Source organism: Macaca mulatta, chromosome 3 (assembly GCF_049350105.2).
Source record: "Macaca mulatta isolate MMU2019108-1 chromosome 3, T2T-MMU8v2.0, whole genome shotgun sequence".
Lineage (NCBI taxonomy): Eukaryota > Metazoa > Chordata > Mammalia > Primates > Cercopithecidae > Macaca > Macaca mulatta.
This window is the reverse complement of record NC_133408.1, coordinates 126,808,978-126,823,805: the sequence shown is the minus strand read 5'-3', so window position 1 is coordinate 126,823,805 and position 14,828 is coordinate 126,808,978. Positions and strand designations below refer to the sequence as shown.

General features: G+C 37.7%; 1 protein-coding gene across 3 annotated transcripts in view; it reads right to left on the bottom strand.

Annotated features, from left to right (window-relative positions):
- Positions 1-2,613: 2,613 nt before the first annotated feature.
- The window catches only part of FAM133B (family with sequence similarity 133 member B), a 29,966-nt gene continuing 17,751 nt past the window's right edge, over positions 2,614-14,828 (bottom strand). The window contains exons 9-11 of one of the 3 annotated variants that reach the window (XM_077994818.1): positions 11,369-11,461; positions 7,726-7,777; positions 2,614-4,189 (exon numbers count right to left, since the gene is read on the bottom strand). In XM_077994818.1, the coding sequence (XP_077850944.1) occupies positions 4,161-4,189; positions 7,726-7,777; positions 11,369-11,461 (174 nt within the window). In that variant the 3' untranslated portion in view covers positions 2,614-4,160. The remainder of the gene's footprint in view (positions 4,190-7,725; positions 7,778-11,368; positions 11,462-14,828) is intronic. The other 2 variants (NM_001261033.1, XM_077994816.1) reach the window with 2 other exon arrangements.

Here is a 14,828-nt window from a genome sequence, read left to right as displayed (position 1 = left end):
CCCAAGCTAAAGTGTAGTGGCACAATCATAGCTCACTGCAACCTCGGCTTCCCAGGCTCAATCCATCCTCCACTTCAGCCACCCAAGTATGGGCTGCGGGCACAAGTCACCACACCCAGCTAATGTGATTTAAAAATTTATAGCAATTCCAACATTTTTCTTCAGGGCTAAACACCACTTAAGTGGTATTTGGTATCATTTATACTCCTTCAGCACCAACAGAACAGTTGAAAACATATTTGAACACGTAACAACTAAGTAAAATCACAAATACCTTATTCTTTAAGCTGAAGTAATTTCCCAGGCTATCAGCAGCTCCTTCAAAGGTTACAACCTTCTCCAAACTCTAACCAAGCACCCTTTTATGATATCCAAACAAACGCTTCTATCTGGGAGCTTCTAGAAAAATGTAAAAACTCACTTTTACCCCTCCAACTTTGATTGGGTTGACTGGTAGGATAACATGGTGTGATTATGCCAAAGTTGACTAAAATGTCAACTGTTCTAACTTGATTGTAAAATCCTGGTAGAGAGAACAAACACGTAATCTATGTCTGCTGGCCTTCACTGTGGTAAGGCAAGAAAATGTATTAAAGTGATTTTTACAATTTAGGGCACTAGATTCTTACTTTCAAATAAAATATAAAACCCAAATTTAAAATACGGCAAAGGCTGGGCGTGGTGGCCTATGCCTGTAATCGCAGCACTTTGGGAAAACGAGGTGGGAGGACTGCTTGAGCCCAGGAGTTTGAGACCAGCCTGTGCAACACAGGGAGATCCTGTCTCTACAAAAAAAAAATTAGCTAGGTGTGGCGGGGCATGCCTGTCACAGATTCCAGTCACTGGGAAGGCTGAAGTGGGAGGCTGGCTTGAGCCTGGGAAGTCAAGGATGCAGTGACCTATGATTAAATACAGTTTTGGGGAAAAAAGTTTCTCAAAACTTTTCTTAAGCAAATAGATGAGTATTCATAGACTTTAAGTTAAAAAGTGGCAATTTTAAAAAAAGTATGAACCCTGTCACTTAAGTCTGAAGAATAGCTGTTCTCACTTGGTTTCCATGAGTCCTGTCTATGGGTCTCCAAGAAATGTCAGAAAATTAAGCAATAGGTTTTTAATACATCTTGATTGAAGGAATGTCAATCTGTATTCTAGTTAAAATAAATTCAGGACACTCTAATGGTATTTAAAACATCTAACTATACTAATGACAGCTAAAGGAATCCAAACAATTACAAAGAGGTAGTACGAGTATAAAGCCAATTTTTCTATCTGGAACATCCACTGATTTACAGCAGCTATTCCAGTACCGTTATCCTAGTAACATGCCTTCTATTTGTAAAAAATTGGTGTAAAGTTTGTCAAGAAAAAGGGTAGTTTGGAAGGGAGGAAGAGATGTAATTTGCACAGGGGTAATAACTTTGGAATAAACCTAACTGATAATATTACTCTGTCAGCTAGGCGCAGTGGCTCATGCCTGTAATCCTAGTACTTTGGGAGGCGGAGGTGGGTGGGTCACTTGAGCCCAGGAGTTTGGGACCAGCCTGGGCAACATGGTGAAACCCCGTCTCTACAAAAAATAAAAAAAATTAGCCAGGCATGGTGGTGTGCGCCTGAAGTCCCAGCTACTCGGAGATTGAGGTGGGAGGATCACTTAAGCCTGGGAGTCAAGGCTACAGTGAGCTGAAATCACACCACTGCACTCCAGTCCAGGAAACAGAGACCCTGTCACACACACATACACACAAAATAAATAAATAAAAATAAAATTACTCTGTCAAATTTTCTTTTCTTTCCATACTTTGTTAGGAGGCTGTTAAGGCTACCAACACAGGACTAGAAAAAAGTGTTGTCCAGACAGTTAACACATTCTGGAAAGAATACCGTTCTTCACCAAATCACCTTCTCCCCCAGTCTAATAAAATGAACAGTTGCTTCTAGCGGAATATAATCTTTATATAACGGACTAGTCTGTAAATCTGCAGTTCTGTGTCATAACAAAAGTGATGACCATGTGATCTGATCAACTTATCTTCTGGCATTTTCACGAACAACAATTCTAGGAAACTTTCTTTTGGATGCACAATGTCCCTTAAATTTTCTGTGTATTCAAAAGCATACAGATACCTTTTATTAGGAAATAGTATGCACCTCTGAGTATGAAATTTAAAGAAACCAAGATGTGTGTTTTTTTAATAGCTAAAAATTTAGGGATGTCTTATTTATTTCAGGCTTAACATCTAGGAGTGTTTCTTATCTGTGTAAGTTTACTTGCAGTCCAAAGGGAGCTGATAAGAACACAGCTATTTTTAAGTAAAATAGCTATTTATTCAGCCTGTTGTCATGCCAACATGTTCTGTGCATATACCACTATAATTAGCACATCCTTTGTAACAGGCAAAATTGTACATCAAGTTGTATTTCATGTTACCTGATTATATAAAAATGTAAAATGAAAATGAATTATCAGTTCCTTTTAACATTCCTAGTAAACAAGTCAGCAGTAGATATGAGGCACAAAATCTTAGTAAAATATGACACAGGGAGAGCAATAATGTAACTCTTATTTAAACTTAACTTGTCATAATTTGCTATTAATATACAAAGACAACAAACTTTTAAAACATTACATTTACTAAGATTCTGGCAATAAGACACAGCATACCAGGCTTGCCACTCAACTTGTTATTGTAAGTCTCAGCTTCAATATGAAGCCTTTTTTTTTTAAATCAAAATCCTGCTTTTTACATGCTAAATATCTTGGCAAGTAGGCCATTAAACATAGTAATGAACAGCAAGAGTGAGGAGTTAACAAAAGCTAAACATTGCAGCCTAAACAAAATTCATACAAAAAATAAACTATCACTGGTTACATAAAATTTTCCTGACTGGTTAAAACTTAGTATAAAACATGCATTTTAGAATCTTTAGCTATCAAGTTCAAAAAGTACCAGTGTCTATTTAAAATAATTCCTCTCCCAAGCCAAAGTGTAATCAAAATTAATTCAAATGACATAACACATTCTAATGCTAAAAAATTTTCATTATTACTGAAGTGGAGGTAAATCTCAGAGCTTTTGGGGCTTTCTCATGCTGCAAATGGCTGTTTCTCTGGTTCACTGAAAGCAGCATATGACAGCATCCAAGGATGACACTAAGCTCAGTAAAGGGCAAGACTGCTGGTAGCCAGCTCTGACCTCCCTGTGAAGCATGGCTACTGTGTCCAGAATATAGGATGTGTGAGGATCAAAGGCACACTATTCTGCTAGCTAAAGAGATAGCAAACCACCCCCCCAACCCTAAAAGCTCCTTCCCCAGGTAAATAAAAGTATACAAGGGGAAAAAATTAAAATACACTTATCTACAGAGTAAGGGTTTTAAAATATTTTTTTTTTTTTTTCTTTTTTTGAGACGGAGTCTTGCTGTGCCCCAGGCTGGAGTGCAGTGGCGCGATCTCGGCTCACTGCAAGCTCCGCCCCGCCGGTTTCACGCCATTCTCCTGCCTCAGCCTCCCAAGTAGCTGGGACTACAGGCGCCCGCCACCTCACCCGGCTAATTTTCTTGTATTTTTAGTAGAGATGGGGTTTCACCGGGTTAGCCAGGATGGTCTCGATCTCTTGACCTCGTGATCCGCCCATCTTGGCCTCCCAAAGTGCTGGGATTACAGGCTTGAGCCACCGCGTCCGGCCGGGTTTTAAAATATTAATGTAATCCCTCCTTCAAAAATTTTAACTAGAGTCATCTGGTCATTTCTGATTACATCTTAAAGATACATCCAGATTCAATTTCTGTTGGTTTATCCTTAGACACTTCTAGTCAAAAGTATTAATTTTATTCCCAAATATCTTAACCACTAGTATGACTGCAGTGTCTTATCTCCCAGAGTTATCAAGCACTGGAAGAAAAAAAAAAAAAGATGTTCAAGCAGCAGGCAACATTTATGGCCCTTTCACACAGTGGCATCTGAGTGGCTACTGAATAGTCCAGGAATAATTCTAAAAACAAGAAAATTCATGCATTTTAGTAAATATGTTGTAGTTTTCACAGTTGAAATTTCCTCAGACATTGCACTTTCTTTAGAAGGGAATCCTGATTTTTTTTAATGTTATGGTGAGTCAGGACTTGAACTAGCAGCCTTCTTTTTCTTCTTCTTACTGTGTTTCTTATGCTTCTTTTTCTTTTTCGTTTTTTCCTGTAAAGATAATTCCATGTTATACATTACTATATAAAAATATGCAAATTAAAAGCATCTTTACCATGCTTCTCCTAAGCTACTATATAATTCCAAACAATCCAGACAACCAAGTAAACTACTCAAAACATTTCTTGAAAAGTGTCAACAACCAGCATCATATGAGGACTAAAAGAGTTCTTGTTGATTTTCAAAAAGATAGGGAGAAACTCTTAAGTCATTAGCACATTAACGTAACTTCTAACAAAATTTCCTATAGGAAATAAATTCAATTGAATCACGCTACCAATCATTATATTTCATGCTATATAACTTCTAAAGGTAAAGTAATTGCAGTTACTGAAAAGCAGTAACCACAGAAAAACATAATTGTTTTTGTAAGACAGTTTTCAGACAGAACAGAAATATTAAATTTGCTAGTTTTAAGTAAATAGGAACACAGGTATTGTGTACTGCTCAGACTGGCAGCACGAATTGAAGTTGTTGTAATTATTAAATTAAATTATTAAATTAAGATCAACTAATTAGTACAAAGTATCAATATATAGTTAAAAAGTTTATTTTGTTAAGCAAAACAGATGTCTGATTTTTAGAAGAAAATGCCACTAAAGCCTGGTAAAAGTAGTTTAACTGAGTGAACTGAAGGGAGCTGGAGTTTTGTTGAAGTCTGACTCTCCTATTTCTGTTACAGAAGGCAGAACTTTTAGAAACATAGATACTTTGGAAAGGTGGTACCAACTGCTGCTAGTGTATTGATATTCAAGAGAAGAAAATGAAAAGCAAGAAAGGAGAAGAGACCTATAAGGATGGTAACAGCAGAGCTTCCTATCCATTTCCTATCTATCAGCACTACCTACTCTCCCCTCTCTCAAAGGCCTCTACCACTCTGTGGCACTAAGCTAATTTTCATCATTCTTTTTTCACTACATGTTTGAAGTACATAGGGAACTTTCCAAAATCTTGTAATTTGGGCTTTTAAAACTAAGTTTTGGGTACAGATTGCTTTTTTTTTTCCCCACAAAAGGACAGCTGAGCACTCTCTTCTAAAAATCATTTTCTTCTTAGCTTCCATGACACCTCTCTGCTGGTTTTCTTCTATCACTAAGACCTCTTCATTTCCTTTGCCTGCTCTTCTTCCTCTACTCGGCTTTTCTGGGGCTTCCTTCCGTTGTTTTCCACATACTCTTCCAGTCACATGCTTTACTTTCCACTTAAACACCAATGAAGCCCCAATCTTTATATGCAGTCCTACACTTTGACCTCAGGACTGTAAGTGCCTCATTAACAGCTCTACCTGGGATGTCTGGTAGGCATATCTGAAATTACCACAACAAAATGCTTCATTTTTCTCTCCAAATCCTCAGCCATCTTAGTAACTGGCACTACTTATCTGTCATTTTGCTTAAGTCAAAGAATCTAAGCTATCTTTGATTCTGCTCTTTGCTTTAACTCCAATGTCCACATTCAAAGCACCAAGGAAGTCTTACCATCTAAGTCCAAAATATATCTCAAATCCATCCTTGCCAGTCCAACTCCATTACTATCACTGCTGTACAAACGTCATTCCTCACTTGTGCCCACTTATCTCCTGTACCAAAGCATTTACAAAATGTAAAATATTTAAGTCACCTTTGTTTAAAATCCTCAGAACAGCTTCTTGTAACATTCTGATGAAAACACACTCTGCTGTGTAATGTAAGTAAGCCTCTGCTTACTTGCTACCCTCACTGTATGGCATTGTATGGCATTAAGCCACTTACCTTCTCTTAGTCCCTCAAATATAACAAGCTTATTCTCACTATAGGTCCTTAAGAGCTCTTCCCTCTGCCTAGGATATTCTTTCCTTTGATCTTCATGTGGTTGGCTCTTTCTTATAAATCAGATTGCAGCTTAATTTCACTTCCTCAGTGAGGATTTCATGAGCCCCTCCCCACAGTATCTCTCTCACGTATCATACTCTTCTATCTTGTACTCCATTATACTCTTAAGACTAAGTGCCTGCATAGAAATGCTTCATACATACACAACTAGCTGAAAGCATAGAAACGTGAAAGTATGCAAATACTAATGTGGTTATGTCTTAATTAATCTGAACCACAGACCAAAGCTATCTTCACCCAAACTACTTTCACATTCAGAAAAAACAAACAAAAAAAACCTTATTTGTCATCGTAGGCTTGGAGCATATAAAATGTTATTTCTGAATCATTACTAGGTGAGCCTTCCTATCAGAGAAGGTACCTCATTTGAATAGTCAGGGAAATTCTGGGAAGGGGTTACTCAAACCTACCAATGATGATGTTTTCGTTTTTCTTTCGCCTTTCCCTAAGAAAATGCCTTCAAAGGTCATCGCTCACATTTATACTGAGGCCCCCTAAATTACTTTGCTGATATTGTTTGCATTACTCTTTGAAAATAATCTGTTAACCATTTTCTCTTGGTTGATCTCCTTCTTATTTGGATACTACTTCTATTTTCCTTAATTTGCCTCTTCTTTCTCTTTTCTTCTCAATTTGCATTAATAGCAGAGTTTGGCTTTAAAAACTATCAAAATAATCTTTATTAATGAGTAATTTATGTTGTCATATTCTTATTTTTTCATTGCAGCTAGTGCTTGGAGAGGCTTTTTCTGTTATTACCAGATTTGGCTGATTTGAAAGTAACTATTATCAAAGATAACGGAAATCACCATACCTTTGGTTTCTCATATTTCATATTGTAGCTTAAGAAAGTCAAACAGAAATTTGAGCTTATATTTCTTCTTTTTTATTTTTTTTGAGACGGAGTCTTGCTCTGTTGCCAAGGCTGGAGTGCAGTGGAGCGATCTCAGCTCACTGCAACCTCTGCCGCCCAGGTTCAAGCGATTCTCCTGCCTCAGCCTCCTGAGTAGCTGGATTACAGGTATCCACCACCACGCCCAGCGAATTTTTGTATTTTTTTTTTTTTTTTAAGTAGAGACGAGGTTTCACCATATTGGCCAGGCTGATTTTGAACTCCTGACCTCGTGATCCACCAGTCTCGGCCTCCCAAAGTGCTGGGATTACAGGTGTGAGCCACCGTGCCCCACTCTGTCGCCCAGGCTGGAGTGCAGTGGCGTGATCTAGGCTCACTGCAAGCTCCGCCTCCCGGGTTCATCCATTCTCCTGCCTCAGTCTCCCGAGTAGCTGGGACTACAGGCACCCGTGACCACGCCGGGCTAATTTTTTTGTGTTTTTAGTAGAGACAGGGTTTCACCGTGTTAGCCAGGATGGTCTCGATCTCCTGACCTCGTGACCCACCACGCCCGGCCCTGAGTTTATATTTCTAACAGTAAAATACTGAAATGGAAACAGGACATGCTTGCTACCAGGGCATTTTTTATTTTTCATGAACCATTTTGACTTTCTCCTACCCATTAAGTGAAGCTGCTGAACACACCACACCTTTCCCAACAAATACTTATTTGGTCCCAGTAAATCCAATCAAGCTTTACCATGACTCATTTTATATTAAACCAAAACACCTATGCTATTGTCTGTAAAAATGTTAAGAGATACTTGCTGTTGCTTTTTCTCGTTCTTCACTGCTTTTCTTCTTTTTTGCTCGCACCTAGAAAGTTTTAATTTTTGTGGAGAACAGAAGACAAACATGTAATTTGCACTCAAAGCATTTTTCTTTCATTCTCTATCTTGCATCTTCAAAATTTAAATGTAAAAAACGTTTTGACAATCACAGGACATTTAAAATAACTCCTGTTACATCTCAACGAGGTTTCAATAAAAAACATATAATCTCAGCACTTTGGGAGGCCAAGGCAGGAGGCTTGCTTGAACCTAGGAGTTCAAGGCTAGCCTGAGCAACATAGTGAGAGTACCTCATCTCTACCAAGGGGGAAAAAAAAAATAGCTGGGCACAGTGGCATGTGCCTGTAGTCCCAGCTACTTGGAAGGGTGAGGTGGGAGGATCACTTGAGCCCAGGAGGTTGAGGCTGCAGTGAGCCCTGTTTGCGCCACTGCACTCCAGCCTGGGTGACAGAGTGAGACCTTGTCTCAAAACAGGCAAAAAAAAATCAGCTCTGAAATGAGACAGATTAATGTCTGAATCCTATCTTACTCTCAACATCTGTAAAATGGAGATAATATCCACCCTCAAGGGGAAGTGCCTAAAATACAGCAGGTATATCTCTCACTCTATGGTGCTCAACAAATGGTAGCTCTATATTCAGTGTAGTTAGTATAAGCCAACAGCTTAAAATTCTAAGAAAGAATTATCATCCCATTTATATTTTATTTCAATCTTTTTGAGTGTGGTACACTGGATTTAAACTAAACTGAGGCAGGGAGCAGTGGTTCGTGCCTGTGATCCCAGCGCTTTGACAGGCCAAGGTGGGAGAATTGCTTGAGGCCAGGAGTTCAAGACCAGCCTCGGTAACCTAGTTAAGACTCCACCTCTACAAAAAAATTTTTGCTAAAAATTAGTGGGGTATGGTGGCATGTGACTGTAGTCCTAGCTACTTGGGAGGGTGAGGTGGAAAATCACTTGAGCCCAGGAGTTCCAGGCTGCAGTGATCTATGACTGTACTGTTGCACTCCAGCCTGGGCGACAGAGCAAGAACCTACCTCTAAAAAAATAAAAATAAATAAACTGAAAGTTGTCAAAGCTTTCATAAGCTTTCATATTACATGTTAAGCCCAAATGTAAGATATTTCATATTAAACTTGCTACCATGTAGCAGACAAACATAATACAATACTAATACATTACATATAAAACAATATTTATAAATTTGCCTAATGTTGAATTGTATGGTTTCGCTGCTGAGTGACAATATTAAATACATCACAAATACATTAAAATGCAATCAACAATAAAAGAAAGCATAAGGACTAAAAAAAATACAACACATAAGCATTAGAGATCACAAGCTCACAACAGAGATCACTAACTCACTAGCTCTTTTTACCGAGCACCTAGGAAACAATATTTTTATTGTTATTCTTGTTATTACAATGACTAAGGGTGACAGATGTACTGCATCTATATTTAGCCAGGCAGAGATGAGGGATGCTGTCACGCCATGTCCTGAACAGCCCTGTACATCCTCCACAGCTTTTGAATAGCCTGCTAAACATTCACATGATTAACCTGTTTACAACACAGAAACTAATTTTTTTTTTTGGACAAAGTCTCGCTCTGTTGCCCAGGATGGAGTGCAGTGGTGCGATCTCGGCTCACTGCAGCCTCCGCCTTCCTGGTTCAAGCGATTCTCCTGCCTCAGTCTCCTGAGTAGCTGGGATTACGGGCCTGTGCCACCGTGTCTGGCTAATTTTTGTATTTTTAGTAGAGACAGGGTTTTGCCATGTTGGCCAGGCTGCTCTTTAACTCCTGACCTCAGGTGATCCAACTGCCTTTACCTCCCGAAGTGCTGGGATACAGGCGTGAGCCACCACACCCGGCCCAGAAACTAAATTTAAAAAAAAAAAAAAAATTTTTTTTAAAGAGACAGGGTCTCGTTATGTTGCCCAAGCTGGTCGTGAACTCCTGGTCTGAACTGATTCTCCTGCCACAGCCTCCCAAATTGCTGAGATTACAGGTGCCACAAGAGGCTGAGCCACTGCACCCAGGATTTTAAGATACATTTTAAGATAATGCCACCATATGGTTTTTGAAGGGCATATGTAATACACCTGCTAGAGCCTGCATTTTGTTTTTTTCTTAAGATTCTATGTCTTCTGGTGTTATTGCATTGATCGATTGATTAAGATGGAGTTTCACTCTTGTTGCCCAGGCTGGAGTGTGATAGTGTGATCTTGGCTCACTGCAACCTCCGCCTCCCAGGTTCAAGTGATTCTCCCACCTCAGCCTCCTGAGTAGCTGGGATTACAGGCACCACACCTGGTTAATTTTTTTTTTTTTTTTTTTTTTTTTTTTTAGCAGAGATGGTGTTTCACCATGCTGGCCAAGCTGGTCTGGAACTCCTGATCTCAGGTGATCCACCCGCCTCAGCCTCCCAAAGTGCTGGGATTATAAGCACGAGCCACTGTGCCTGGCCTGGTGTTATGGCATTCTAGCATTTACACTGAAATACAATTTCATAAAATTACACATTATTATCATTATTATTTTTTTAGAGATGGGGTCTTGCTATGTCGCCTGGGCTAGAGTGCAGTGGCTATTCACAGGTGGGATCAGAGTGTACTGCAGCCTCAAACTCCAGGGCTCAAGCAACCTTCTTGCCTCAGCGTTAGCTTTCATTTCAGGAGCAATTACAAGACACTGCTATAAAATGGGGGCAACAGATCTTACAGGACCAAGCGCCACTGTTGCAGACCAAGAACAATGAAATCAGAAAGGAGAGAGGCACAAACAAACAAGAATGCAAGACTTAGGGAATGGGGAGATGAGGAATACAGTAGACAGACAGAGCTGGGCAGGACTGATACAGGAGGAGGCTAATACGGAAACAACTAAGGAATCACAAAAACCAGCTCTTGTTGCAATCTGCGACCACCCCTTGTAAGCAAGGGTAAGATCCTCAACTCTTTTAGATTATACCATTGGTGGATTAAACATGTTGATTGCCAAAGAAAGCTACAGTTTTAAAGATAAGTGATTCTAGGGCAAACTTGGCTTAGATTTTAGTGTAACACCAAGAATTATGCAACCTTTAGCCACCATTTACTCTGTCTCAGGTATGATGCAATGCCTTTCGTAATTTATCATCTCATTTAGTTCTCACAACTAAGTAATATATGTTTCCTGCCAACATTTCTTCTCCACTTAATCACCTTTCTATGCCCCGAAAAGTAGCTCAAAACACAACTAAATAGTATCAACTAAACTGAGATAGTATATGTAATATTCTATTTTAACAATGTAAGAGAATGTTGGGTTTCAACATGTTGTATGTTACACAGTTTCTTTCATGTAATAAGAATGGTAGCACAATAAAAAGAAAATATTAGAAGACTAAAAATATCTGAGATCGGAAAGGTATGTGGAAATATGGTTAATTACAAAAAATAATAGATAATTATCTTCTGGAAAAAAGCAAAACTCATTCTGAAATGAAATAACTTTCTTTTTTTCATACTAGAAAGGTGAATAAATTAAATATGAAGTATTTCTTTTTACTAAGTCATATTAAATCAATTACTAAACATTTTGAAATAGAGAAAATGGATTTGATCATATACTTACCTCCTCAATATACTCTGATTCTGACAAGGACTCAGATGATAAAGGTTTATCTTCAGAATACATCTTTCTCTTTTTACTGAGTCCTTTAATATCCTATGAAAAATAAATACATTTATCTTGACTCAAAAAGATACACTTTGTCACATACATTTTATGTTTCTAAGTTCTATTTAATTCTTCTAATTATTACAATTACCCATTTTTATTTTAGAATGTCTAAAAATTGTAACATTTATGAGGATTTGTCTTTAATTCCACTAAAGCAATATTAAATAAATTGAAAAGAAGTAACTACATATCCATTTAGATGTAATATCCACCTTATTTTCTTAAATTATACAGAATAGACTTTTAAACAGTCATATGAAACCATGCAGATGATGTAAGATTTGGTTCCTTTGCATTTTAATTCTTTTGTTTCTATGCAGGATTGGATTAGATAGGCCTAGTACTGCAGAAAAGAAAATAAACGGGTAATTATTTGCAATGATCTAAAAGAATCTCTACATAGTAATTCCTTTAGTGCATTTAAAGTGTTAAATGTAAATATGTGTTTAAAAAAAATTTTTTTTTTTTTTTTTTTTTTTTTTTTGAGACAGAGTCCTGCTCTGTCACCCAGGCTGGAGTGCAGTGGCGTGATCTCGGCTCACTGCAAGCTCCGCCTCCCAGGTTCACGCCATTCTCCTGCCTCAGCCTCCCAAGTAGCTGGGACCACAGAAGCCTGCCACCACGCCCGGCTAATGTTTTTTTGTATTTTTAGTAGAGACGGGGTTTCACCGTGTTAGCCGGGATGGTCTCGATCTCCTGATCTCGTGATCCACCTACCTTGGCCTCCCAAAGTGCTGGGATTACAGACATGAGCCACTGCACCCGGCCAAAAAAATCTTAAACTCTTAGTATTTTTAATGTTGAAAAAGTGAGTAACTCTGGAGAAAGAGAGGGCACTGAGATTGGGAGTAGTACTTAGGGGCTTAAATATGTATTTGAAGAAATAAAAAATTATGACAACACCCAAAGCAAGTATAACAAAATGTTAAGATTTATTAGTTGCATAGTGGATATGCTGGTTATCATTTTATTATTTTTCATAGCACTGTTCTGTATATCTGAAGTAGTTCATAACAAAAACAAAACTACACAATGGAAAAAGTGTTCACCACCTAATCTTACATAAAAAAATTCAGGATATAAAATTTTTTATATAGCATGAGTCTAATTTTGAAGACAAAAATGCAGAAATAAACTAACAGTGATGATCTCTCTATGGCCTAGATTATAGGAGACTTCCTTTCGTTTCTGCAAACAGCATTGTTATTTTGGCTGAAATGTTAAATGTTAATTGTAAGAAAATGGACTCAAATCCCACTACCAGAGATTAAACACTATTAAGATTTTTGGAAACATCTTTCTACGTGTATGTTTACAATATTACATGAATACTTGCTGTTTGGAACATGCTCTTCTCACCCAATAATATCTTTCCATGCCAACTACAACATCATTTATGGCTGCATTTAACATTCATGAAAATGCCAAATTTACTTAACCCATCTCCTTCTGGAGGGCAGGAATATGGACTCTTTGCTATTAAAAACAAAGTTGAAATAGAATGAAGTGTACATGAGTGCAAACTCTTTAATAATGACGACTAAATCAAAGACCAACATAGCCTTCACACAAACGATAATCTTTTTCTCCCACCGTGTCCAAAATTTGTCTGTCACCCATTTATGAATCACACTTTACCAAGAAGCCTCCCTCTCAGGCTCTTTATCAATCGTATCAGAGAATACAGTTTGTGTTTTCTTTGTCTGTGTATGTGTGGTATTCTTTTTTCCTTATTAAAGAGCATTAATTTTTTGTGTTATATATTCTTAGAAGTTTTTCTTAGTCTGTTCATGGTATTTAAACTTTGTTCACAGTTTAATTTTTGCAATCAGTTTTTGCCATTCAGAATTTGAAATATATGGTCAAAACCTTCTGAGTTTTGAGGCATAAGCCTTCCTCACTCCAGTATTGTAATATTCACCCTTTCTCTAGTTGCGTTTTCATACATTTAAATCTCTGGGCTGTCTGGGATTTGGCTTTATGTAGTGGCCAGCTTTATATTTTCCAAATGATTAGTCATTTTGTTCCAAGAAATGCCATCTTTATCATATTACCACATTCCACAAATTCTCGAATTTTGACCTGGACTCTACACTGTCCCACTGTTTTGTCTATTCCTGTACTAGTACTGTACTATGTTAATTAAAGCATTCTTATAATGTGTTAATATCCAGTATGGCAAGTTATACCCAGGAACATGTTATGACTCTCCATTTATTCAATCTTCATATATGTCTCTGAATAGACTTGTATAGTTTTCTTCAAATAAGTACTGCTTACTTCTTTAAAATTTTCCTATAGTTTTTTGGTTACTACTATAAATGGGATATTTTCTTCCACTGTATTTTCTAATTGAGTATTTTATTATCAGCACTTTCAGAACAATTTTAAATAATAAAGGGGCTAAAACAATGATTATGTGACTTAAAATTAAAGACTTCATATAATTATAATAGACACAAAAACCACGTAAAGAGATGCCATGAACCAGAAAATGTTGTTTCTTTCCAACAGAAAAATGGGCAAAGACTATGAAAAGCAATGCAAAGAAAATGAAATATGAATGGCTAATAAACAAGTTAAGAAGCTCCACCATTTGTATACATTAAATTTGCAATAATGACATCTCCCTGGGTTGACAAGTATGTGAAACAAGGGTATTTTTACACACTAGCAAGAATGCAAAGTAACAAGCACTTGGGCAAGCAAAATGTTCACAAGTTAAATGTATATCCTAGAACTTAGAAATTACAGTCCAAAGTATCCTTTAGAAAATTAACAGTAACTGGCTGGGCGCAGTGGCTCACACCTGTAATCCCAGCACTTTGGGAGGCTGAGGTGGGCAGATCACGAGATCAAGAGTTCGAGATCAGCCTGACTAACATGGTAAAACCCCATCTCTACTGAAAATACAAAAAAGTAGCCCGGTGTGGTGGCACATGCCTGTAATCCCAGCTATTCAGGAGGCTGAGGCAGGAGAATCGCTTGAACCCGGGAAGCAGAGGTTGCAGTGAGCTGAGATTGCACCACTGTACTCCAGCCTAGGTGACAGAGCGAAACTCTGTCTCGGGAAAAAAAAAAAAAAAAAAAAAAAAAACAGTAAAAGAAGAAATGGGTAAGAAATATCCACAGCAGCAGTGTTTGCATTACTGAAAAATTAAAACAATCTAGATGTCCATAAAAAGGAGAATGAAGAAATACTTTGTGGTGGATTAATCAGTAGAATACCATAAGCAAAAAAAAAACACAAAAAACACAAAACTTGAAAGTATCAATAAGGATAGATGTCAACAGTAATGCTGAATGAAAAGAAACAAGTTTCAGAAGGAAACACAATGATACCATTTTGATA